The sequence below is a fragment of the Spermophilus citellus genome (assembly GCF_964194105.1).
Source record: "Spermophilus citellus genome assembly, chromosome: 8".
Classification (NCBI taxonomy): domain Eukaryota; kingdom Metazoa; phylum Chordata; class Mammalia; order Rodentia; family Sciuridae; genus Spermophilus; species Spermophilus citellus.
This window is the reverse complement of record NC_138189.1, coordinates 28,597,787-28,621,574: the sequence shown is the minus strand read 5'-3', so window position 1 is coordinate 28,621,574 and position 23,788 is coordinate 28,597,787. Positions and strand designations below refer to the sequence as shown.

General features: G+C 35.7%; 1 protein-coding gene across 1 annotated transcript in view; it reads left to right on the top strand.

Moving 5' to 3' along the window:
* ARAP2 (ArfGAP with RhoGAP domain, ankyrin repeat and PH domain 2) overlaps nucleotides 1-23,788 on the top strand; it is a 188,698-nt gene that overhangs the window by 48,105 nt on the left and 116,805 nt on the right. The window contains exons 8-9 of the mRNA XM_081303707.1: nucleotides 4,406-4,526; nucleotides 13,735-13,913. Coding sequence (XP_081159833.1) covers nucleotides 4,406-4,526; nucleotides 13,735-13,913 — 300 coding nt within the window. The remainder of the gene's footprint in view (nucleotides 1-4,405; nucleotides 4,527-13,734; nucleotides 13,914-23,788) is intronic.

Genomic DNA, 23,788 nt, shown 5'->3' with positions numbered 1-23,788 from the left:
CTCTCACTTACCTTCATTCTTACTGTGGTGAGGGCAGAATTACCCTGTGGTTGTTTCATTGTCTCAATGTGGTAGATAAATAACAAAGTTGACCTAGATAACTGTGCATTACAGGCTCAAAGGATGCTTTAAAAAATTTTTTTTTTCCTTACAGAAAAATTTTATACTCTGAAAAATGCAGGCATTTTGAGCCTGTTGTCCTTTGAGTACTTTTGTTTCTGTGTTATCTTTTTCTTGTGATGTAACAAAAGAAACATAAAAACAACTCTACAGTGTTAAAAATTTAGAAGACTTATCTTGGGATTTCATAGTAGATTATAAATTAGCAGTTAGAGAAACTACAACTTGCTGAGGTTCATTGACATAGAATTTATCTTAAGCATGTTTTGATCACTTCTGGGGAACTCCCCCCGCCACCATTTTTCCTATTACTCTATTGGAAGTGTGTATATATATTTTTAGAATTTTAATTGTACCTTTTTAAGTAAATAATATATCCTTTATTTATTTGTTTTTATGTGGTGCTGAGGATTGAACCTAGGGCCTCACCTGTGCTAGGCAAGCGCTCTGCCACTGAGCTACAACTCCACCCCATTACCTATTCAAATTAATACAAATGTGTGAACATGTATGTTATTTTTTTAAGGAATTATTTTTTTAATCTCTTTGAAGAGATCTGATAGAATCTCCTTTTTTTGTTGCTGTTTCACTCTCTACATTGCTGCTTGATTTTTCTTTAGTGAAAAGTGGTTTAAAGGTAACATTAAACGGTTAATTTATTCCATTTGGGACATATGCTATAAACGACTTTAATTCCCTATGCAACCTAAAGTTTGGGAATAGATGATTGAAGGGATAAATTGTAAAGTTTTTGGACATTTTAAGCCTCCCATGGTGTCTGGTATTGACCACTGCAAGTGGAACAGAGCAGCCCTTAAGCTCCATAAAGATGCTCAGTCCCTTCTTAACCTTTTTTGGTTTCTTGACAATGGAGAGACAATCTCCCCCTCTTCCCAGTTTTCAGAGCACTTGGGCTCATATTGTCATCTTAATCTACTTACATTTTTGGAGGTTTCCTTTGGGGAGCCAATCACGGTGTGCAGTTCTTTGTAGTGATCTTTCTCTATAGAGTCTGGCTACACTGGGGGGAAACTTCAACATGTCTTCTCCCCTGTTTTCTCCTCCAAGTTTCCCCTCTTCATAGATTCTTTGCTCTTCCATCTGATTCTCCCTAATTATTGCCATCCATCAAAGTCTAGTGCAAACTTCACAACCCATCTTGCTCTCATCCTCTAAGAACCCTTTCTTTATTTTCTCTGTTTGACTTTTTAACAGCAAAGTATGCAGGGACATTCAGAAGGAAAAGAAGCTGAAAGTCAAGAGGCAAATGAGGAAGGTGTTGCAGTGAGCCAGGCATTAATTTATCAGGCTGTAGACTAACATATAGGTTCAGTAGGACTGATAAAAAATGAATTTCACAAAATAATAAAGATGACCCGTCAGAGTTGGGTATAATTGTGATTGATTGAACATAGGATTTGATCATTCAAAAATATTTCTATAGCTCTGACTACCAGAAAGGTGGTAAGGAAAAGAGATAAATGACCCAAAGTCTATTTGGAGAAACCTTATTAATCAAAGGATCGCATTTGATTACACCAAGTATAGGTGATCACTATTTAAATTATAGTGAATAATTACTATAAAGTAAGAGCACAGGTTGCTGATCCCTTAAATTAGGGTTATCTGCCTGGGTAAGGATGAGAGGCTTGAGAGAAAAGGCTGGTCAAAAAGGAATTCATTGGGGGAGGGTTTTTATACTGATGCATGAAGGAGGACAAAGGCATGGTCTGCAAGGATGGTGAAGAACATTCCTTTCAGTGCAGGCATTGTAGACACAGGTGCTGGTTTGGGGCAAAGATATGTGTTCAGGTAAGCTCAGGAAGGCCACTGTGGCCAGAGTTCAGAGTTAGCAAGTGCTAGGACGCAAGCTGCCACTGGGTGTGGGGAAAGTCCAGGTGATGTGGGCGTACAAGATCAGCAGATGTTCAGACTGTCCCTGGTTTGACTCACAGAGTAATTTTTAATGGGCAGCTAGAGAGTGGTGGTAAGTTTTTCGGTGCTGACGACTTTGGGTTTAAAATTTGAGGTACTTACAGGACAGGAACATACTTTTGATGACTCAAAATATGAGAGTGAAGCAGGGTGAAATGGATAACAGAAAGAAGGAAGAGGAGTGGACAGAGGGATGAGAGAGGTTCTTTCATATAAGGTTTGTGGGTCAATTAGGGAGAAGGGACTTTTCCTTTCTAGAGAGAGAAGACTTACAAAAAAAAAAAAAAAAGAAAGAAAAGGAAAAAGGGGAAATGAGAAGAAATGAGTTATTTTGTAAGTGATTATTTCCTGACACCCTTCTTCCTTTTCTATATGAGGTTGCCCATTGATCTTCTTGAATCACACTTTAAATATCATGTTCAGATTGGGCTGCATGAAAGGAGATAGGAAAGAAAGCCTACATGGCATTGATATTTAATAGGATATTAAAGAATGGATGGTCTTTAGTCGTCATTTTCACTTTCATCCTCCTCTCTATCCAACCTACCTCAATATCCTTTCCCAGCATGTAATTCACTGAAACTGCTTTTGTCAAAGGCACAAATGACTTCCACACTGACAGACCCAATGGTTAAATTATTGTCTTTCTTTTCATTCATAATATCTCATGCTGTATTTAGATCACAAAAAATACAAATAATTCAGTGATTATCTGTGTACACAATCATCACATTTAAAAAGCAAAATATTACCAATACTATTGAATGTATCCTGTTTCCCTCCCAAATGGCTTCCTCTCCTCCTACTCTTAAAGTAACTAACTAGGATGATGAATTTGGCAGTTTTTTTTTGTAATTTCCATTTCCATCTATTTCTTTATATTTTTATTATATAGATTACTCTAACAGAATAAAGATTTGTTTTGAGTACTTAAATAAAAATGGATGGGAGTTTGATTGACACATATAGTCTGGGATGGGAGACTGGAGCAGAGTCAATAAAGGAGAAGAAATTGTTAAAGAACTAGAAGAGACTGCCCTGACGGTATAGGGCAAATCCTCAGCTAGCAAAGAACAATCCTTCCAATGGAACACCAGGTGGCTGACAGGTACCCCCTACCTGTCTGCCATGTTTACAGCTGGGAGGAGTATGAGCTTGGTACTTACTTTCTGCATGAAATGGTTTAGTACATTCTTCTCATTAGTTATTTCAGATACTGGGGACATGCTCTAAACAGAGGTTTCCCCAGATAATGCTGTGCAGGAAAATGTATCCAAACTCTTCTGATATTCAAGACCTTCCTCAGTGTGACCTTGATGTTTGATTTCAGCCTCATCTCTTTTGACTCTGTTGCTTATTTGTTGCATTGCTATTTCATCTTATTTCTCCTTTTCACACCTTCATTATTCAGTGTTTCTGACCAGAATGTTCTCCACCCACTTATCAATTTGGTTAACATTAAGATTTTTTTAAAGTCAACCTCAAATGTCACCATGTTTGTAAAAATACTGCTTGCACCTTTTTAAAAGCAGACTTGAGAATTTCCATCTTTGCACTTGTCTTTTACTTTGTTTTCTGTTTTAAACTTTCTCTTATTACATTAGCTGTTTTTCTTTTGAGACTCCTTGAATGTATAAGGACTCTCTTAATTTTCTTTCTAACATAAGACATGTAAATATTAACCATTAGTAAATAGTTGAAATTGCTTGTCATGCCAAATGATTTGGGTGGGTCTAGGAAAATGAAGACTGAGGAAAAAGTTATCCATGTCTTAAAACTTAGTCATGACTTAAAACAAAGTCATGGTATGTATATGCCTATTGCAAGCATCCAAATCCATTTTTTTCACTCTTTAGTCACTGGGGAACAAAAAGAAAAGTGACCTCATTATCAAAGTATTGAGTAGCATCATTAATTCATAAAATTGAACAGGTTTCTTAGGTACTTTTTGTTCACAGTGTATATATAATAGCAGTTTGAAATGGTTCAGTTACAGTACCTGTTGTGACCAGCAGATGCCTGCAAACACCATAAAATCATTTTGACCAGATTAATTTTAAAGTACATGCTGCTGTGTTTTTAGAATTATATTTTGCTAGCCTAGTAGGTTTATTTGCATTCCAGTCTTTGCCTTTTAATTGCAAATGAAGAGAAAAGTGATAAGACATCTCCCTTAAAAGAAAGGGGCATTAATAGTTTTCTTTCTGGGAAATTAAATCAGTGGAATTGTATGTCATTTTAAAAATTGGATTGAAATCGTAAAAGAAGAGTTGTAAATACTATGTCATTCCTTTTCTGATAAGATCAAGAGAATTTCATTCTACTGTGTCTTTTTCTTCAACCAATACAGGAGATGTATTCAAAAGGAATAATTCCCATTTCTGCTGTGTCTACAGTACGAGTTCAAGGAGACAACAAATTTGAAGTTGTTACAACACAAAGGACTTTTGTGTTTAGAGTAGAAAAAGAAGGTAAGATTATTTCTTTATCCCTTCAAATATGTGGACATTGATTTTTGACCAGATTTAACAAACCAGCTAAAAAAGAAATGTGAAGAAATGTTAAAATGTTACTTTTAAATGATTCGTGTTTTAAAACTATTTTTAAAATGCACAATGTTAAATCCTAAATAAATAGAGAAATTGTCTGTGTGTGGTTGCTCACTCCTTTCTTGGAGCAAAAAATTTAGTGAGGAGCTTTCAAATGCCAGATACAGCAGTCAAAAAAGTAGCAGGGATGTGCTCTCAAGGAAGTCAGTTTAAGCTCTTATTTTGGTAATGCAAAATAGCTATTTAATATGCAAAAACAGTTCTTAACTATTAGGAAGTTGATTTTATAAGGAAGTTTACTTTACATAGGACAGGTTTTTAGCTTCAGCTTAGGACACAGGCACACCATTCTGTTTCACATTTTGAAGCATCTTTTTCATTTCTTGAATTTTTTTCATGTTCATCATCTATCATGGGTCCCTTGATGGCAAAAATTGATGTAAAGATGGCAAGTGTTTTCTGGATTGTATCTAAACATGTACAGAGGAATCTTTTCTGGATTTTGTTTAGTTGGGGAATAAGAAGCAAGGGGAGTTAAAAGTTCTCTGTTTTATATTTTGTTTGACTATCTAAAATGTCATTATTATAAACTTCACCAGTTTGAAGTAACATAGGTAAGGTCATTTCCTTAATTAAAGAAATGAAGTTTTAACTTATATTAAGGATTGCTTTTATTGTAGCATAGATACATTATTTATTTGATTTTTTTCAAAGTATTTCAAAGCTTTTTTTGAGTAATAATGGTATGGAAAACTAACTAAATACTTGAAGTGTGCCAAAGACAGTCTAGTCTACCTGTTTATTTTTATAGCACTCTTAAAAGTGTGTACCATTATTATCCCATTTTACAGATGAAAGTATTTACCAGCAATTGGAAACTACTATGGTGTTATCTAACACAGATTGTTAGACTATATTTCTGTGTATGACACAAACAGTTCAATAAATATTATATATTACTAGAAAGTTTTTTTCTTGGGATGATCAATAATTAATGCATCCTAGTTAACCTTCACACTGCAGAATTTTTTTTTCAAACTAGATTTTTGCTGATTTGTGAGAACAGCTCCATGATCTTTCTTTATGATGGTACCAAAAACTAAAGTACTTTTTTTTGTTTTGTTCAAAGCAACAACATCAAAATGATAAAGTGCATTTCTTATAGTAAATATTATATTGTGAAACATAGTTGTATACATTGCATGGATTTAATGTAAAAATGTTTCTTACTTGGTATTAAATATATATACATATATATCAGAAGCTGTGGCCCTAAAGCCAAGGTCAGCAAACTGTGTGGCTTGTAGCCTAAATTTGGTCATTGTTTTAACAAAATAGTCTTGTTACTTTCAGTTGGCTAATCCCTTTCCTGGAGCATTTTATCAAGAATTGCCTATGTGAGGAGCCACTTTTGTGAATCGTTGCCTAAAATTCAGAATTTGCTCACAGTTTTGATGCTTAATATGGGTTTTGCATTTGAAATCATATTTGTTCTCTTCCTATATTTCTTGATAACTCAGTATTGCTCCTCTAGATGGGCCATTGTGACAGTCTTTCCTTATGCTTTGATTTCTACTGCCCTTAGAGGTGACTGCCTGTTTCTTTGAGGTGCTTGTCACCTCCACTTGGCCTCTTGAAGTGAATGTCACATATGCCATACAACCTGCATCTTAAGGTAGACAACTGAAAATCTCTATAGATGTATTTATTTTAAGGCGACACATTTTATTTAAGTAGAATGTATCAATCCACATGAATTTAAAAGTTGCATGTTTATAATTGGCCAATAAATCCTGTGGTATATAGATAATTTTTGTGATATAAACTTAGTGTAATAATTTAATTATTTTTGGTGTGAATTTTTTGTTAATTTAAAAGTTGCATGTTTATAATTGGCCAATAAATCCTGTTGTATGTAGATAATTTTTTGTGATATAAACAGTGTAAGAATTTAATTATTTTTAGTGTAAATTTTTTGTTAACTATATCATAGGTCTTTAATTTTTGAAACCATGGAAACACTGCTTCAGTAAATACTGAGACTGTTTCCACGTGGAGTTACTGAATAAGTTATTTTGACTGGAAGGTTTTTCATAGTAACAACTTACATTTTAAAATTTGTATGTACTAGTGTGTATATGTCCTTATGTGTAAGTGATACATGTGTGTTACCTGTGTGTTAGCATTTTAGTATGGAGCCTTTAAGAAGATACTCAATTTGTTTTATAAAATATTCATTCCCCCAACGTGTATAAATGGTTGATTATGTTTTATTTTGTGGGAAGTGAGAAATCAACTACAGTGTCTTATGAAAAAAATGGCTTAATGAACTTAATTCTAAATTAAATTTTGCTTCAATCTAATGAAGCAGAATCAATGTTATGGGCAGAAAGGGGAATGGTTTGAGTTTGATAACATAACAGATGACTTCCTTCATTTTTAGTGAAGAGGTTTTGAATGACTATGTACAACTGCTGCCTTTGTCTTCCCTGAAACCAGTGTCACTGTTTTTGAACTGCTCCCCACCCATTCGCAAGGCTAAGACAGGTTTGCAGTTTGGTATCTTGTCCATACAAGTCACTTAAGGCTTAAATTCCTTTAGGTTTCCTGCTAAATATGATTATTCTATTAGTGGAAAGTGAATTTTATTGAAATAATAACATTTATAAAATACTCTTCTTCCTCAAATGCAAAGTTTAGTCTGACTTCTTGTTCTCAAGCAGAACCATTGGGGTGAATGGTGAACATTGGAGCAAAGAGTGTATCAGTTCAGGATCTGTTTGGTCAGTCTGTATTCCTGTGGCACCTGTAACAGGTGATATTTTGAGTAGGCGCTTGTCATGATTAGAAGAGGGCTGAAGAATTCTGAGTGGATTTTTCTTTCAGGACATTATCTGACTGGCTCTTAGCTGTGGGTCCTGTGTTTCTTCTTTCCACCTTAACATGTTCAAGAACCCTGGGAAATAGGCAAGTGGGTGAGCTCTCAGCCGTTTTTAGGCAACACCATAAACTTTCCAGTGGTGGCTGTGATATTGATACTGGAAAGTAGTCATTTATTTATTTATTTTTAAAATATGCTTGGTAAATTCTCCTTAGTTGTTTTGTACAAGCAGTCTCATCCCTCTTTTGAAATCTTCAGTGTTTTTAGAAGCAAGGCGTGGAGTACCTATAGTCCTTTACTCTCTTACCCTACTTAATGCTGTTAACAATGGTCAATGAGTATCTGCTTTACAGACTTAATTAATGGTGTTTTGGAATTTTCTGATATAGTTCATGAACTTGCTAGGATTCCCAATTTCTTTTAAAATATCATATTATTGGGCCCCAAATTTGGTTTTGAAGAAGATCTCATGGGTTTAAAGTGCCTGATCTCAAATATGTATGTCCTCTGATCTCTTTCTGTACTCCAGATCTGTATATTTAGCTGACCATTCAACATGGGTGTTTAGTGACATCTCAGACTTAAAAATGGCAAATACTTATTTTCACTCTCTCCACTAAACCTTCCCCTGTGACCTTCCTCATCTCTGTAGATGGAGACTCATGTGCCTGGGACTTGAATTGTGGTTTTCATTCTTAAGTCCTTTCCTTCTTTTATATCTCATATCCACTCCATTATCAACTCTTGTCGGTTTGATGTTGGAAATATGCCTGGACACTGACCATTTCTCAACCCTTTCACCATTGCCTCTCTACTGGAAGCCACCACTTCTGCCTGAGTTATGTTAATCACTTTCCTTGATTGATGACAGTCATATTGTCAGTATAACTGTGAGAGCAATCATTCAACGTGAAAGTCAGATCATGTCAGTCCCCTTCAAAGGGACCTTGTGTTTCTATCGTATTGAGAGTAAAGTACTTCTAATGTTCTGAAGCCCCTCCATGGTGGGGCCTTGGTGTCTCTGTCCTTATTTTCTTCCACGCCCCTACCCCCTCACTGCATTTCAACTACAGGAGTCTCTTGTTGCTTAACGTGCACACCTCTTGTTCCATGGGGCCTTGCCAGCTGCTGCCCTCTTATCCTGGCGTGCTCACCTCCAGGCACCCTCAGGGCTGGCTCCATTGCTTCCAAGGCCATTAGGCTTTTGTTTTACCACCCCTATTTTTCTGAGGCTTTTTCTATTACCCTATATAAAATAGCACTTCCTGTACCCCTCGTCCTGTGCTTTGTCACTTGTAACATATGGTAGTGAGTATCTAATTTCCTACTGCCATCTTCCTCCCACTAGAGCATAAACTATGGGAGAGTAAGGCCATGATCTGCCTTGTTCACTCTCACTCCCGGTTTTCAGTCTTGGGGATAGTAGGTGCTCAGTAAATATTTGTATGGTGAAGTGATTGTGTATTTGATGAACGATCCTTATGTAGTACTTTCTCCCTAATGTCAGTCATGAATGACATTGAGAGATCTTTGTTCAACCAGATTAATCAACAGTAAAGGTCCAAAGAACAAGCCACATCGTGTTAGATGATAATAAAGATGATGATGATAATGATATTAATGATTTTTGATACTGGTGATTAAACTCAGGGTCTCACACATGCTAGGCAAGCACTTTATTAATGGGCTACATGCCCAGCCCATTTAACAATTTTTTGTTTTGAAACAGGGTTTTGCTAAATTGCCCAGGCTAGACATGAACTTGTGCAATCCTCCTGCCTCTTTTGCCTGAGTAGCTGGGATTACAGGCATGTGCCACCATGCCTGGCAAAATTATGTTATTGATGGTTTGCATGTCTGTAATGTAGTTATCTCTGGTATAATCAATCATTTTTTACTGATGACTAGACCTACTGCTAAGTCCGGTAGTCTGAGAACATTGAGTCTTTTCTGTTGATTTTTGTTTAATTTCCTTTTTTGATTCTTATAAATTGACATTTCTGAAAACCTCAAAAAACTAATTTCAGGCTGAAGAAATCACTATTGTCTTTGGTTTACATTCTAGCAAAATCACTTGTTCTTTTTTTTTTTCCTGCTGCTTTTCTTCCTAACTGGAATACTACACTTAATGCAAAGCCATAGTTAAGGTAGGGCATATTTTTACAAGGAAATCATGCATAGTACAGTGTGAAGATAAAGATAGATAATCAATAGATACATGTTATTGGATGGAATGAAAGAACAGTAGTAATATATCACTCTGATCTGCTGGAGGTACATTCCAAGACCCCCAGAATCCACTGAGTCATAGTCAGATTCTGTATATACTATGTTGTTTCTTATCTGTGCATACCCATGATAAAGTTCATTTAATAAGCTATGCACAGTAAAAAATTAATAGCCATAATTAATAATGAAGTAAAAAAGTTATAGTATACTGTAATAAAATTTATGTGAATGTGGTCTCTCAGAATTTCTTATTGTACTTTTACCTTTTTACTTGAAGTACCTCCCAGCTTGTTTGTAGCATATCCAGATGGCCAGTTTTGCTGCTGTTGTGTTTTGGGGCCATTATTTCATAAGACAAGGACTACTTGAACATAAGTACTGCAATACTATGGCAGGTAACATGATTACTGACTGACTGATGAGTATCATATACAGAACAGTATGGATACACTGGACTATGGGATGACTAATGTCTTTGGGTGGGACACTGGGACAGTGCAAAATTTTAACACACTTCTTAGAATAATGTGCAATTTAAAACTCATTAATTGTTTATTTCTGGAATTTTCCATTTAATATTTTTTGACTACAGTTGACCTTAGGTAATTAAAACTGCAAAAGTGAAACCATGGGTAAGGAGGACTGCTGTATCTTAGTGTGAAGAGCAGACAAAAGCTGCTGGCACAGTTTCTAGCTTTGCCCCAGTCATTTTTTCCAAGGGGAAATCATAATTCGGTTTGGAGTATTGTGGGTTATCAAAGCACATTCACCCATGTCTAAGGAGACACATGTCGCAAAGCCAGATACAAATGATGCTTGCTCTTTTACAGTGTTTGCATTAGTTTTTCACTGTCCTCTCTCAGAATTGATTCCAAAAACCTGGTGATCTTATCCCTGATGCTGAACCACTAATGGAACAAAAGAAAAAGGAAAAGAAGTTTTATTGCTTTGTTATCGAAGGAGAAAGGCAGTGAACTCATGTCATAGAGGTTGCCATTCTAACTGCTGGGGGAACAAGAACTTTAAAAGGGGGTGTAAGAGCTGTTTCCCAAGTACTATTATGAGTATATATAATTAATATTTAACTTACATCCTTGAAAGAGATATTGTTCCAGGTTTGGGGTTTCTTTATTCTTTTGTACAGTGAGTGGAAGAGCAGATAACTCTGCTTAGTACAGGAGAGTATTAATTTGCTTCCCTCCTGGCTGGGGATGGGAAGAGGGATAAGAGTAAGGGGAAAAAAAAAGTCAGGTTTAAAGTAAGTTGTTAGTGGAAGAGCAGCAGGAATTATATTGCATGAAAGAGACCCCTGTTACAACATGGAGAATTAAGACTGAATGCTGCTACTAATTCTTGTTCTTCTTAATCTTCATAATTATTTGCTTCCTGTTAGTAATGGAGGTCCCCAGAAGCAAGAGAATGTTAGGGAACCTTTATTGCAATGCTGCCATTATATACATAAGAAGAAAAAAAGCAATTGCCAGTTTCAAATTAATTCCTACAAATTTGAGATATATACTAACAGTGACCTAAAAGGCCACACTATGGCCCAGTTCATTAATTGTAGCCTACATTTCAAAATGATTCATGTCGATTAACACAAACAAGCAAACAAATAAAAGCCATTAATACATTTACTTGGCAGAGACATATTGTGTGAAACTAATGATCATAAGTAATAACCCAGTTAAGTGGAAGCTCTCTAGCTGTTCCTAAAAATGTAGAATACTATCATAGTGCAATCTGGATCTGTTTATGTAGATGTAAAACTGCAGGGAGTCACTGCCTATTAATTCATTTAGCTACCTGAGTACTCTGACGTCTTCACTTTAGGATACATAACAATGCTAGGAACATTTTGGTAAATATTTTATCCTGAGAGCATCAGTTGTTGGGGATTTCATAACCCCTGTAAAAATGTATAGGTTTTTAATAAATACGTTGGCTTTGAGTCATTGACACTGTTGCCTTTAGTTTTTTTTTTTTTTTTTTTTAAATAGGTGAGCAGGAATAAAGATAATTTAAAAATTAAGACTCCTTATGAAATGATTTTAGAGTTGAATTTGAGCAAATCTTAAGATAGAAACTTAATTTCAGTCCCCAGTGAAGCTGCTGTGGGTAGAACTTTCTTAGAAGGATCTGAGAAACTGTCCTAGTTCTCAAATTTTGGCCCTACTTACTCTTTCCTTGAAAGTCTTTCTTACCTGAGATTCATTCTGCTTGGTTTTGTTCTTGTTTTCGATATTTTTTTTCCCCCTTTGAGTTGTTAAGCACGTCCTCATTGTTTGGTGGCCCATTTTCTGGTCTCATAGATGCAGTCCTACCTCAGGATTTGCCCACTTCTCTGTGTCACCACTCCACCCCTGTGGAGTGGCTTCCTTTGCTTGTATGTGACTGTCAGTCTGCCAAGTGTTTGTGCCAGGGCACTGAACACCTGAGGTGTCCTGTGGAACCGCCTGCCTTTGCCTGCCCACTTGTGACATCAAGCTACCTTGTATTCTTTATTTATTTTCTAGAACATCCATCAGATGTACTCAAATCCTCAACCATGCTTTGCCCTCCACATTCTTCTGCTTCCGTCTCCTGGAACTGTACAGGCTCCACTGCCTCACTCTTGGTCTTGGCTTCCAGTTTGGCCCACTCGTCATCTTCTTAATGACCCTAATTATGTCCTTCCTTGCTAAGAATCCCAACATGTTTTTTTGTTTTGTTTTGCTTTTTGCCTCTGTAATAAAAACAAAATTCTTCAAAAAGGCAGCACAGATTTTCTAGCTGTATTTCCCATTATTTCCTTGTGAGTTCAGAATTATAAATCTACTTAAGTTAGTCCCTAACAGATGTTGGTTCTTCCTGCCTGTGTTCTTATGTTGTCCTTGCTCAAAATTCTGTTCTGCTCTTCCCTCTCCCAAACCCATTTAGAATTGCTCCTCATCCACAAGAGCTAACACAAATAACCCTTTTTACCTATGGTGTCAAAAACAGTTGTATGAGTGTTAAAACATTTGATTGTCCTAATTTTAATACTAACTTGCTGCATGACCTTCAGCAAATCACTTACCTCAACTGAATTGACTCATATATTATTTGATACCATTTGTATGACATTTATACTATTCTGTGTTCCATTATGTGTTCATATCTAACTTGACTTATAGCTTTGATTGGTCTTTGGGGACCAAATCAAATTCTTGTCCTCCTAACACAGTGTGTGGTGCATAGTTGAAGGTCACTTAACTTTTGTGGAGGGAGTGGGAGGACCAAGTGTTGATTTGCTAGCTGAGCTGCTGCTGTTACTGGAAGTAGAATGGAAGGATGAATTTCAGGGCAGTGTTACGACACTGGGTTTTGGGGCTATTTTGGTGATTGAATTGCTATATTCAATTATTAATTGTTGGGTTGCAGTATTACTTTCTTCTACTGAAAGGAAAAATCCAGTCTCATGAATCATCTGAGGAGTATTCCTCATGCTTTAAAAAGGATATAGGTTGCCTGGAGTTCTTTGTAAAATGTAGGTTCTGATTCATAAGGTCTGTAGTGGGGCCGCAATTTTGTATTTCTATTTTTTTTTCGGTACCACGCATTTAACCCAGGTGCACTTAACCACTGAGTGGCATCCCCAGCCCTTTTATATATTTTATTTAGAGACAGGATCTCAGTGAGTTGCTTAGGGCCTCACTACATTGATGAGGCTAGCTTTGAACTCGTGGTCCTCCTGTCTCAGCCTCCTGTGTTGCTGGTATTATAGGTGTGCACCACTGCATCCGCAGAGATTTTGTACTTCTAATAAGCAACCAGAAGCCAGTGGTACTGGTTCTGTAACAACCAAGTAGTAAGTGTTTTTTCTTTTTCCTTAGAGGGCTGGACTCTTGTCCCTGCCCCCAGTAGTGTTTAGAATGTGGTTGTGGGGGAAAAAATTGTGAATAATCTATATCCAAGGAAGCAGATTCCTTGATGACATTTTTTTTTTGTATCTGTGTGACTTATATATAGACTTATGTATTTTCTCCTGTCTATTTTCAGAGGAGAGAAATGACTGGATCAGCATACTATTAAATGCATTGAAATCACAGTCCTTCACTTCCCAGTCTCAAGCAGCTGTTGCACCTGAGAAGTGTGGATATCTTGAACTGAGAGGATATAAAGCCAAAATTTTTACTGTGTTAAAGGGAAGCAACGTGTGGCTTTGCAAAAATGAACAGGTGAGCAGTGCTATATTAATTGCTGATTGATGTTCTTTGATTGTAGTAACAATTGTGAGTAGTCAGCATTATTAGTGTCTTAGTTTTTCTTTTGCAGTGAGTTCTGTACTAATTGTAACAAAGAGAGTTGGTAAATTTTCTGTTTCAGAAATGTGTCTGCATATTTGAGATTGGATATCACCTTTTTAAGGGACTAAGAAAATAGAATTGTTAAATAATTTTTGAAACACATTCCTTAGTTGAAGTAACATAAAACTACAAGAGAGACAATATAGGGGCTGGGGCTATAGCTCAGTGGCAGAGTGCTTTCCTGGCATGCACAAGGCCCTCAGTTCAATCCCCAGCACCATATAAAAATAAAGAAATAAGTATCTAAAGTGCAGGTGTTGGGGCTGGGGTTGTGGCTCAGCTGTAGAGTGCTTGCCTAGCATGCACGAGGCCCTGGGTTCGATCCTCAGCCCCACATAAAAATAAATAAATAAATAAAATAAAGATATTGTCCAACTACAACTGAGAGAAAAAAAAAGAAAAAGAAAAAAAAGAAAAGAAAAGAACCAATATAGAGGCTGGGGCTGTAGCTCAGTGGCAAAGCGCTTGCCTAGCCTGAGTGAGGCACTGGGTTCAATCCTCAGCACCACATAAGAATAAACACAATAAAGCATTCTGTTCATACATAACTATATAAAAAAAAAAAGAACCAATGTAGATGTTGATGAAATAGACCCAGTTCTGTACCTGTTATGCCTCTTTTACTTTTTTGAGGGAAAAAATATAAAAACAGGTAACATAGTCAATTGAGTTTAGAAAATTTTATTTTATTTTTTTTAACAAATTTTTTTATAGGAAAACTAATTAGAGATAAGTGAGATACATGTGTGTATATATAAAATGCATATATATGTGTGTGTATATATGTACAAACATATCTTTCTAACATACATGTGCATAAATAAAACATATTTGAATGTTGAGTTATTGAATTTGGTTAATATGAAAAGACTGAATAAAGAATTTAAATATTTTTGAGGATACTGATGATGAAATAAAGTTTTATTGAGCCTTGTTAGCTTTATTTGATTTTGTATATTATATTTTCTGTAGTTATTTCTGGAATTTAATATATAAAAGAAAATTCTTTTTGTTTTTTGGGGGGGATACCTTTTCATTTTTAAATCTTTATCCTAGAGTATATTAGGTGCTTTATAATTATTTGTGGAATTAAACATGTGCTTTGGATCTCTGATCTAAGATGAACTCATTTTATGATAAATTATAATGGGTTATGGTAAGGTGAAGTATAAATGTTTTTATAACAAAAATTGAGATAGCCACTCAAAACAAGCAGTAGGGTTTTTTTTTTTTTTTTAAATTGCTATAGATCTTTATCCAAGGCATCCTCTGAACCTCAGTGTGAACTTATTCATTAAATTTTCTGGATAAGATTTCTTAGCCAATTAACTGTGGAAGGCATCATTGAGCACTGCCGGCATACTAATAACTTGGATAGTTAGCATACTCCTCAAGAAGAACAGTGATGTACAGCTTAATAATGTGTATGAACCAAATAGGAGCATTTTCAGTCTGTGAAGTTGGATGATTAAAACTTTTCTTTTTGGAATCAAGATTTAAATTGCATGATTTGCTTGTATCTGTATGGAAGTTACTCTGCAGAATTGTTCATTTTTTTTTCACTTTTACGGACCTGATGGACTTCATGTTTTTTGTTTCATTGCTAACATTAGCAAGATTGTCAAGTTTGTTATTTCCTAGATGGCAGATATTTTAAATGTTTTATTAACACTTTCTGATTAGCAAAAAATATATGAAATTATTTCTTTAGTGATTGAGCATGAAAGGCACAATAATGATTCCCATTCATTGAGTATCAGGTACTATGCTAATTTAGTTGTATATATTCTCTTTTAATCATACCTACTATGGTAGGAAGAAGATATTCTCATCTATGTTTTATAGATGAGGAAAACAATGATTAAGTAATTTTTTTTTTTTAAAGAGAGAGTGAGAGAGGAGAGAGAGAGAGAGAGAGAGAGAGAGAGAATTTTTAATATTTATTTTTTAGTTCTCGGGGACACAACATCTTTGTTGGTATGTGGTGCTGAGGATCGAACCCGGGCCACACGCATGCCAGGCGAGCGCGCTACCACTTGAGCCACATCCCCAGCCCATGATTAAGTAATTTAGGAATTTACCATGCAAAGTTTGATTTAACATCTAGACTTCATAACTCTTGTCTTCTTAACAGTCATACAAAGCTGTAAAGTCTAGGTTGAAAAGAAATTTTTTGACTCTGGGCCTTTTAGAAATAGCCCAGAGTTTCTTTTTGTCAATCATTTCTTTGCCTAGTTTGGGGGTATTCACTCAATAAATAATGTGTGCCAGGTTGGGCATTCTTCTTACTAAGAAGGAAGAAAAGCTACACAAGACCAATAATGGATGATGAGCTTAGTGCTATATTAGATTGTGCTGTAGTTACAGAGAAATCTGTTAATTAGATACACTTCCATGTACTTAAGTAATGAATGTATTCTCCTTAAAAAAAAAATGAAGCACTGAAATTGGACCCCTCTCCATTTTTGATAAGTAAATACATTTTTGGTATTCATACATTTCAAGACTTTTTGTACGCATTGACATGCCTATATATGTACCTTTAAAAAGTGCATTTTTTTTTGTTTTTGTTTTTTTTAAAGCGAAGAGAGGCCTCTGGTTTTTATTTATTTTTTTAACCCTAGCAGATTTTTAAAAAGAGGCTATATTAAATGACAATGTATTTGGAGTCAGGGGGAGGGGAAAAAATTAAAAACCCAAAACTTCTTTCAGTTTATTCAAAATAAAAATACACATAGAATTATGAAAATATAGGTTTACTATTTCCACCACGTAAGTTGATGTTGCTGTTGAAAGGCTTGCAAATTGTTTTTCAAGTTTTTAAAGCTCATCTCGATCCCTCAATAAAGTATACCTATATTCGCTGGGCGCTAGCTTCTGGAAGGAGTGCTGGCGAGGATGTGGAGAAAAGGGTACACTTGTACATTGCTGGTGGGACTGCAAATTGGTGCGGCCAATTTGGAAAGCAGTATGGAGATTCCTGGGAAAGCTGGGAATGGAACCACCATTTGACCCTGCTATTGCCCTTCTCGGACTATTCCCTGAAGACCTTAAAAGAGCATGCTACAGGGATACTGTCACATCGATGTTCATAGCAGCACAATTCACAATAGCTAGACTGTGGAACCAACTCAGATGCCCTTCAATAGATGAATGGATAAAAAAAATGTGGCATCTATACACAATGGAGTACTATGCAGCAATAAAAATTGACAAAATCATAGAATTTACAGGGAAATGGATGGCACTAGAGCAGATTATGCTTAGTGAAGCTAGCCAATCCCTAAAAAACAAATACCAAATGTCTTCTTTGATATAATGAGAGCAACTATGAACAGAGCAGGGAGGAAGAGCAGGAAGAAAAGATTAACATTAAACAGAGACATGAGATGGGAGGGAAAGGGAGAGAAAAGGGAAATTGCATGGAAATGAAGGGAGACCCTCATTGCTATACAAAATTACATATAAGAGGTTGTGAGGGGAATGGGAAAATAACCAAGGAGAGAAATGAATTACAGTAGATGGGGTAGAGAGAGAAGATGGGAGGGGTGGGGAGGGGGGATAGTAGGGGATAGGAAAAGTGGCAGAATACAACAATTACTAATAGGGCATTATGTAAAATTATGGATGTGTAACCGACGTGATTCTACAATCTGCATTTGGGGTAAAATTGGGGGTTCATAACCCACTTCAATCTAATGTATGAAATATGATATGTCAAGAGCTTTGTAATGTTGTGATCAACCAATTAAAAAAAATAAAAAAATAAAATCAAAATTTAAAAAAAGTGCATTGTTGTTTTGGGATGCACTGTTGTTTTTTATTTTTTAATTTTATAATTGTATCTCATCATATGGAGTCAGATCTTAAAGCACATGTGCTTGAGTGAAGTATTAAGGAATAAGTTGGCTCCAGCCCCAGTGGAGAAGTCAAGGAAGGCCATACAAGTTCAGGTCCTGCCCATGTCATCACAGCCTCATATATTTTTATGTTCTGATATATGCCTTCTTCTCCAGAGGATGGTGGTTTATTGGTTATCCCACATGTTGAAGGAGCTTATGTGAAGTATAGGGTGCCTGCCAAGAAAGGAAGTTGTCTTTCTCCTGAGTGCAGAGGGCTTTATACCAGTGTGGGCCTCAATCTGTGTTTTAGGAACAGTGCTAAATGATGTTGAATTTCTTTTCAACCTAAACTTTAAAAAGCTTGACTTAACTGCTAGGAAGCCAAGCTTAGAGTTGTAAAGTCCAGATTTTTAAATTAAACCTTGTCTGGTAAACTATAATCCCTAGGCCAGTTACTTTCCTTTTCTGTGACCAAAAGACCTGACAAGAACAGATTAGAGGAGGAAAAGTTCATTTTGGCTTCTAGTTTCAGAGATTGTACTTGGTGGACTCTGTAGTCATGGCGGAAGGGCGTGGTGGAAGAAAGCACTCAGTTCATGAGAGCCAGGAAGGAGAGAAAGAGCTCAGCTTACCAGGGACAAAGTTTAAAACCCAAAAGGCACACCTCCAGTGACACAATATGGTAGTCTTGTCAGTTACTAATCCATTGAATAGATTAGCCTGTGGATTATGTTATAGCACTTATAATTCAATCATATCACCTTGAACATTTTTGATGTCTCACACATGAACTTTTGGGGGACACCTCACAACCAAACCATAAGAGGTAATGAAATATTTTGATGCATCTCCTAAAAATTTTACACACACACACACACACACACACACACACACACACACAGTAATCTTGTATATTTTTTTAAGCTGATAGAAAAAAAATCTATTCATTATAAAACTACAGAGAGTGTGAGGATTGAAGTTGTGTATCTTCATTTGTGTTGGATCTAATATAGTGCTAGGCAATAAGGTTTAATTATTTTTGTTGTTTTAAAACTGTGAATTTATTGCCCACATAACTTAATTGCATAGAGAGAATGAAAAATAAAGAAATTGACCTGTGACACAGGAATAATTATCTGTTTTATGTCTTTTAATGTATGCATGGTTTCAGTAATCGACTTTGGTGGTCACTTCAAAGAGTGACAGTGGGCAGAGGTGGAGGAGTGGGCCTTTCAGCAGTATGAGCTGAAGAGTCATGAAAGAAGAAGCTCGTGTACCGCGAAGATGGGAGATTGAATCTTTTATACTAAATCGAAAGTGTACATTTTTCCAAGTTAAAATAATTACTAAAACACTTGTAATTAATGACATTACCTTTGAAATTCCCTTTCTCTTCTGCAGAAGTGGCATGAGGGCAATAAGGGGGTTTCACGGTTCACTGGCTGGTCTTAACTCTATAACTAATGTGCGTCAGTGTGGATTTAACACATGCTCTGGTTTTCTTAATTACTAAGTACAAAGGTTTACTTTATTTTTTTTAACCTCTTTCACTCCCTTTTATTCATTAGCACATCATAGGAACTGAAACCTGCGGTAGCCCTTGGGCTGCATAGGAGAAGTACCTTAGGAAATGTTTTATTAGGTGTTGCCTCACACCTTTTTATTTTTGTATTTTTTTCAGATAGGCTTTATTTTACAAGAAGTAGGAAAAACCATGAGGAGATATGTAAAAATGTTTGTTGAGAGGAAAATGGATAGTCAAAACTGACACTAAAAATCTTTACCTAATTACCTTGTGGCAAAACCCTGCACTGCCCTTATCACATAAATTAAATGTCATGCCTTACATGGTTAGTGCCATCTCACAGCCCTGCCCTGTTTTAATTTTTACACTTTTCTTGTGTTTCTTCTCTCTGCAGTGTTTTATATGCTTGTAGTATGTTATGATTAAGGCAGTTTTTCCACTTTATCATATCAACTTTGTATAAAACGGTTTGCTTAGGCTATAGTACAGTGTTGTTTTTCTAGATCCATCCGTCTGTTTAGCAAATGTGGGCACCCCCTCTCATTTCAGAACACTGCTTTAGGTATTAGGGCAGTGGTAATCCCCAAGATCTCTGCTCCTTGGAACCTTACTTTCTGATTGGAGTAACACAGTGATAAGGATGTGAAATTTCTTGTAGCCTTTTATATGCAGCCTTCTGTCTTGTCATATATATATATATATATATATATATATATATTTTTTTTTTTTTTTTCTTTTGGGGGCCAAGAATTCCTGTGACCTTTTTTTTTATATTTAAAATGCTGTTAGCTATGTGACTAGGTTATCAGTTACAGTTTAGTCTTAATAGAGAATTATAGTATTTACAATCCCAAATTAATAGCATGAATATTTATGTTATTCATTTTTGTGTGCTCAGGAATTCCAGACCAGCAGCTGTACACCATAAACATATGTGGATCCTACTTGAATTAATGATCACTTATAGATGTTTTCCAACTGGACAGTTTAAAAAGATTTTTTTTTCACTTTCAATTACTTTTTTCACTATGAAGTATCTTTTCATTTTATGTCTCTGTTTATTCATTGGGATTTTATTTTCTTGTTTTTGTCTTACAGAAGTTCTGTTGGCATAATTAATTTTTGAAAAAAATATTTGAAAGTTTATAGATCTTCTGTTCTGTGGGACAGTTATTATTTTCCAAGTTATTTATCTTGATATGGATATACTGAACAAGCCAATGTTTACAAAAATTTCAAACAAGATAATCAAATGTGAACATACTTTGAAATATATGTATTACATACATGGTATTGTTAGTTGGATGGAATTTCTGCAAATGGACGTGAGCAAATTTAAGACAATTGACTTTGGTTTCCATTCTTTTTTTTTTTTTTTTTTAACTGACAGCCAGTCTCCCATCTTTTCCTGATGAGTTTTTAAAATATCATGTTAATATTAGGGAATTCATTACAACCAGATGTCTAGCTTGGTGGGTTTGGGTATCCATTTGATGATAATTGTGGCATTGAGGTCTGCACTGCATAAACTCACTTGATTAAGCATTCTCAAATCAGGGTATAACAAGAAATTCATCCCCCTGCTTTCCCCCAACATAATGTCCCCTGGTGTTCTGGCATAGGAAGGAAACTCTAATAGAATTTAAATAGGCCTCATAGGGCTCTGGGTTGTGTGGCAGAGAAAGAAACTGCAGGATGTAGGTGGTGGCCTCGCATTTTCTGGGTTCTGTATCTGGCCAAACTCTGCATCTGGTGTTTCCCAGGAAGTCTGGTGCCAATGTCATACAATGCCACATCTGTTTTCAACAAATGTTTAAGCACCGAGTTCTTAAATTCCTGGCAGGGAAACCTAGCATCCAGTATTTCCAAAAATAGATTTCAGATTTCAGCAAATTTGGGGTTAACAAATGCTTCCTAAATTTTTCTGTTTAGTAATCAAACTTTCATTTTTGTCCTTGTAGTATGTAGTTTTAAAGCATAATTTTAGCCATATTCTGTTGCCACAGATTTATATAAATAACTCATCTGAGTATCTTGATAAATATTTACTATGAATACTATCTGAATATTTAGTATAGAATAATTGCTGTAAATACTTTCAGTCCATTATAAATAAAATGTAAATATTTTTATTGAAGATAAATTCTACATTTAGAACTTTCAAATAAAAGAGTTGTCAAGATATTTTAGTTTTTAAGTTTTTACTTATTCATTTACCTTTTTTTTTTTTGCACAGTGCTGGGGATTGAACCCACACCCTCATACAGGTAGACAATTACTTTACCACTGTGCTACATCCCAGCCCTCATTTACTTTTTGTAACAATGCTCTGTTAGGTAGATATTACTCCATTTTCATAAATGAGGAAATTGAGGTCGAGATAACCTACATAACTTGTCAATGGTCTTTTGCTCTTAAGTGGATCAGCCAAGATTGTCCCTTAGGTCTCCCCGCCACACCCCGTTGCCCACTTGGTTACTGCCACCATTTCAGTGCCCAGATCTGCTAAGCCACATGTGCTTGTCATTTTGCTGGTGGTGGGATCCATGCTTTTTGAGATCCTGCATTCTGTCACAGAAAAGGAAATGTGAACTAATGCTTACTCTACAATATGTTTTTAGTTCTTACTTTCTACAGTAATACAGTTTTACCTGCAAAATTTACGTGCTGTTTTTTTCATTCCAGTTCATAGCATTTTAAAGGTTGACTGTTTGGCTCATTCTTGATTTGTGCTTATTTTTCAAAATGAGAGTAGAGTTCACAATCTGCTCCTAGTTAATGGGTAATTTATTTTGAATTTTCATGAACATTTAACATTCACATTTCATTCCATTTAAAAAAAATACATTTATGTCAGGTAGTTATCTCTGACCTTGTGTTTTCTTGTAATGAACTTTTTAATAGGTAAAATGTTTGGTTGGTTTTAAATTTAAGATGTAGAAAATAACAGTGATAATAATAAACTAGACATATGTGAGATGCACCATGTGCCTTGTATTCTTCTAAGCATTTTTACTGCATTAATATAATCCTCACTGAGGGGATGCTGCAGGTATCATTATCATCCCTAATTTTGAACATGTGAACCGAAATAGAGAGACAGACACCTGAATATAATCTGGCCTGAGTTTTGTTCTTTTTCCTTTGGAAAGCCTTTTTATGACACAAGTCTCTCTTTTGGATTGGATTCAGTGCTTAGCCTATGACAGGCAGTTTTCTTTCATTACATGTATAGCAACTCCCTCTTATTCCCTCCCAGACTCTTAAGTTTCCCCAAGGCAAGTACCTTGCTTCTACTTTTGTGCAGATATAGGACTTAGCAAAATATCTGGCACACTCTAGGTACTTAACAAACACTGCTTTGCCAGAACTAATTTTCCCATTTAAAAAATGGCAGTATCATCTCTCCCTGGTTCATACAATAATTCAGAAAATCAAATGAGAGCTCATGGCTGTTTATAAACTTCAGAGCGCTACCTAAATAGATACTGAAGCAATTATGGAGTGCAATGAAGATGCTTTTAAAACCTCTGAAATATTAGCACAGGATTTGGCACCCGGAACAATTAGGATCCTGATGGGCCAGCATGTCGTTGTGTTCTGGCAGGCTTATTCTTAACCAGAGGTCTTAATAATGTCACATGGCTTTTGTATACACTGAAGGCATGATTTTTTTTTTCATTCAATACAAAGCATGAGAGAAATGTTTTATGTCATGATATTGAAGTATTGCAGAATCATAGGGTCTAAATTCTGTAACTAGTGTTTCTCAGTATTGACCACATATGAGGATCTTGGGTTGTAGTTTTTTTATTTTAATTTTTTAGTTGTAGATGGACACAACATCTTTATTTATTTTTATGTGGTGCTGAGGATCGAACCCAGTGCCTCAGGCTTTTGAGGCAAGTGCTCTACCACTGAGCTACAATCCCATTCCCTGGGATTGTAGTTTTGTTTTTGTAAATTAAAGATTCTTAGGTTCTGCCTTTGGATGCATAGAATAATATCTCAAGTGGGAAGGAGAGATCACCACAGATAATTTTGATGAGCATTTAGTAATGAGAAATATTCTCAATATGTTTGAAATACTGTTTGAGAAAAATGGCTTAATGTTACCAAAAATATTTTTAATGGGAAGTGCAGTTGTTTCTTATTTAATAGCTTTCAGAAGCACTGACATTTATTTTGTTACTCTGGAGTATATTTTACAGTCAATTTGTGCTGGTGAGCTTCGTGGATACTCTAATTACTCAAAACCATATGGCCATGGCAAGTAGCTGATAAATGGGTTACAATTTTCCGAGCTAAAAGAAAATCAACCTTGCCTTGCTTGGGAGAAATTTGGAGCATGGAGCCTGTCCTCTCTTACTTCAACAGAA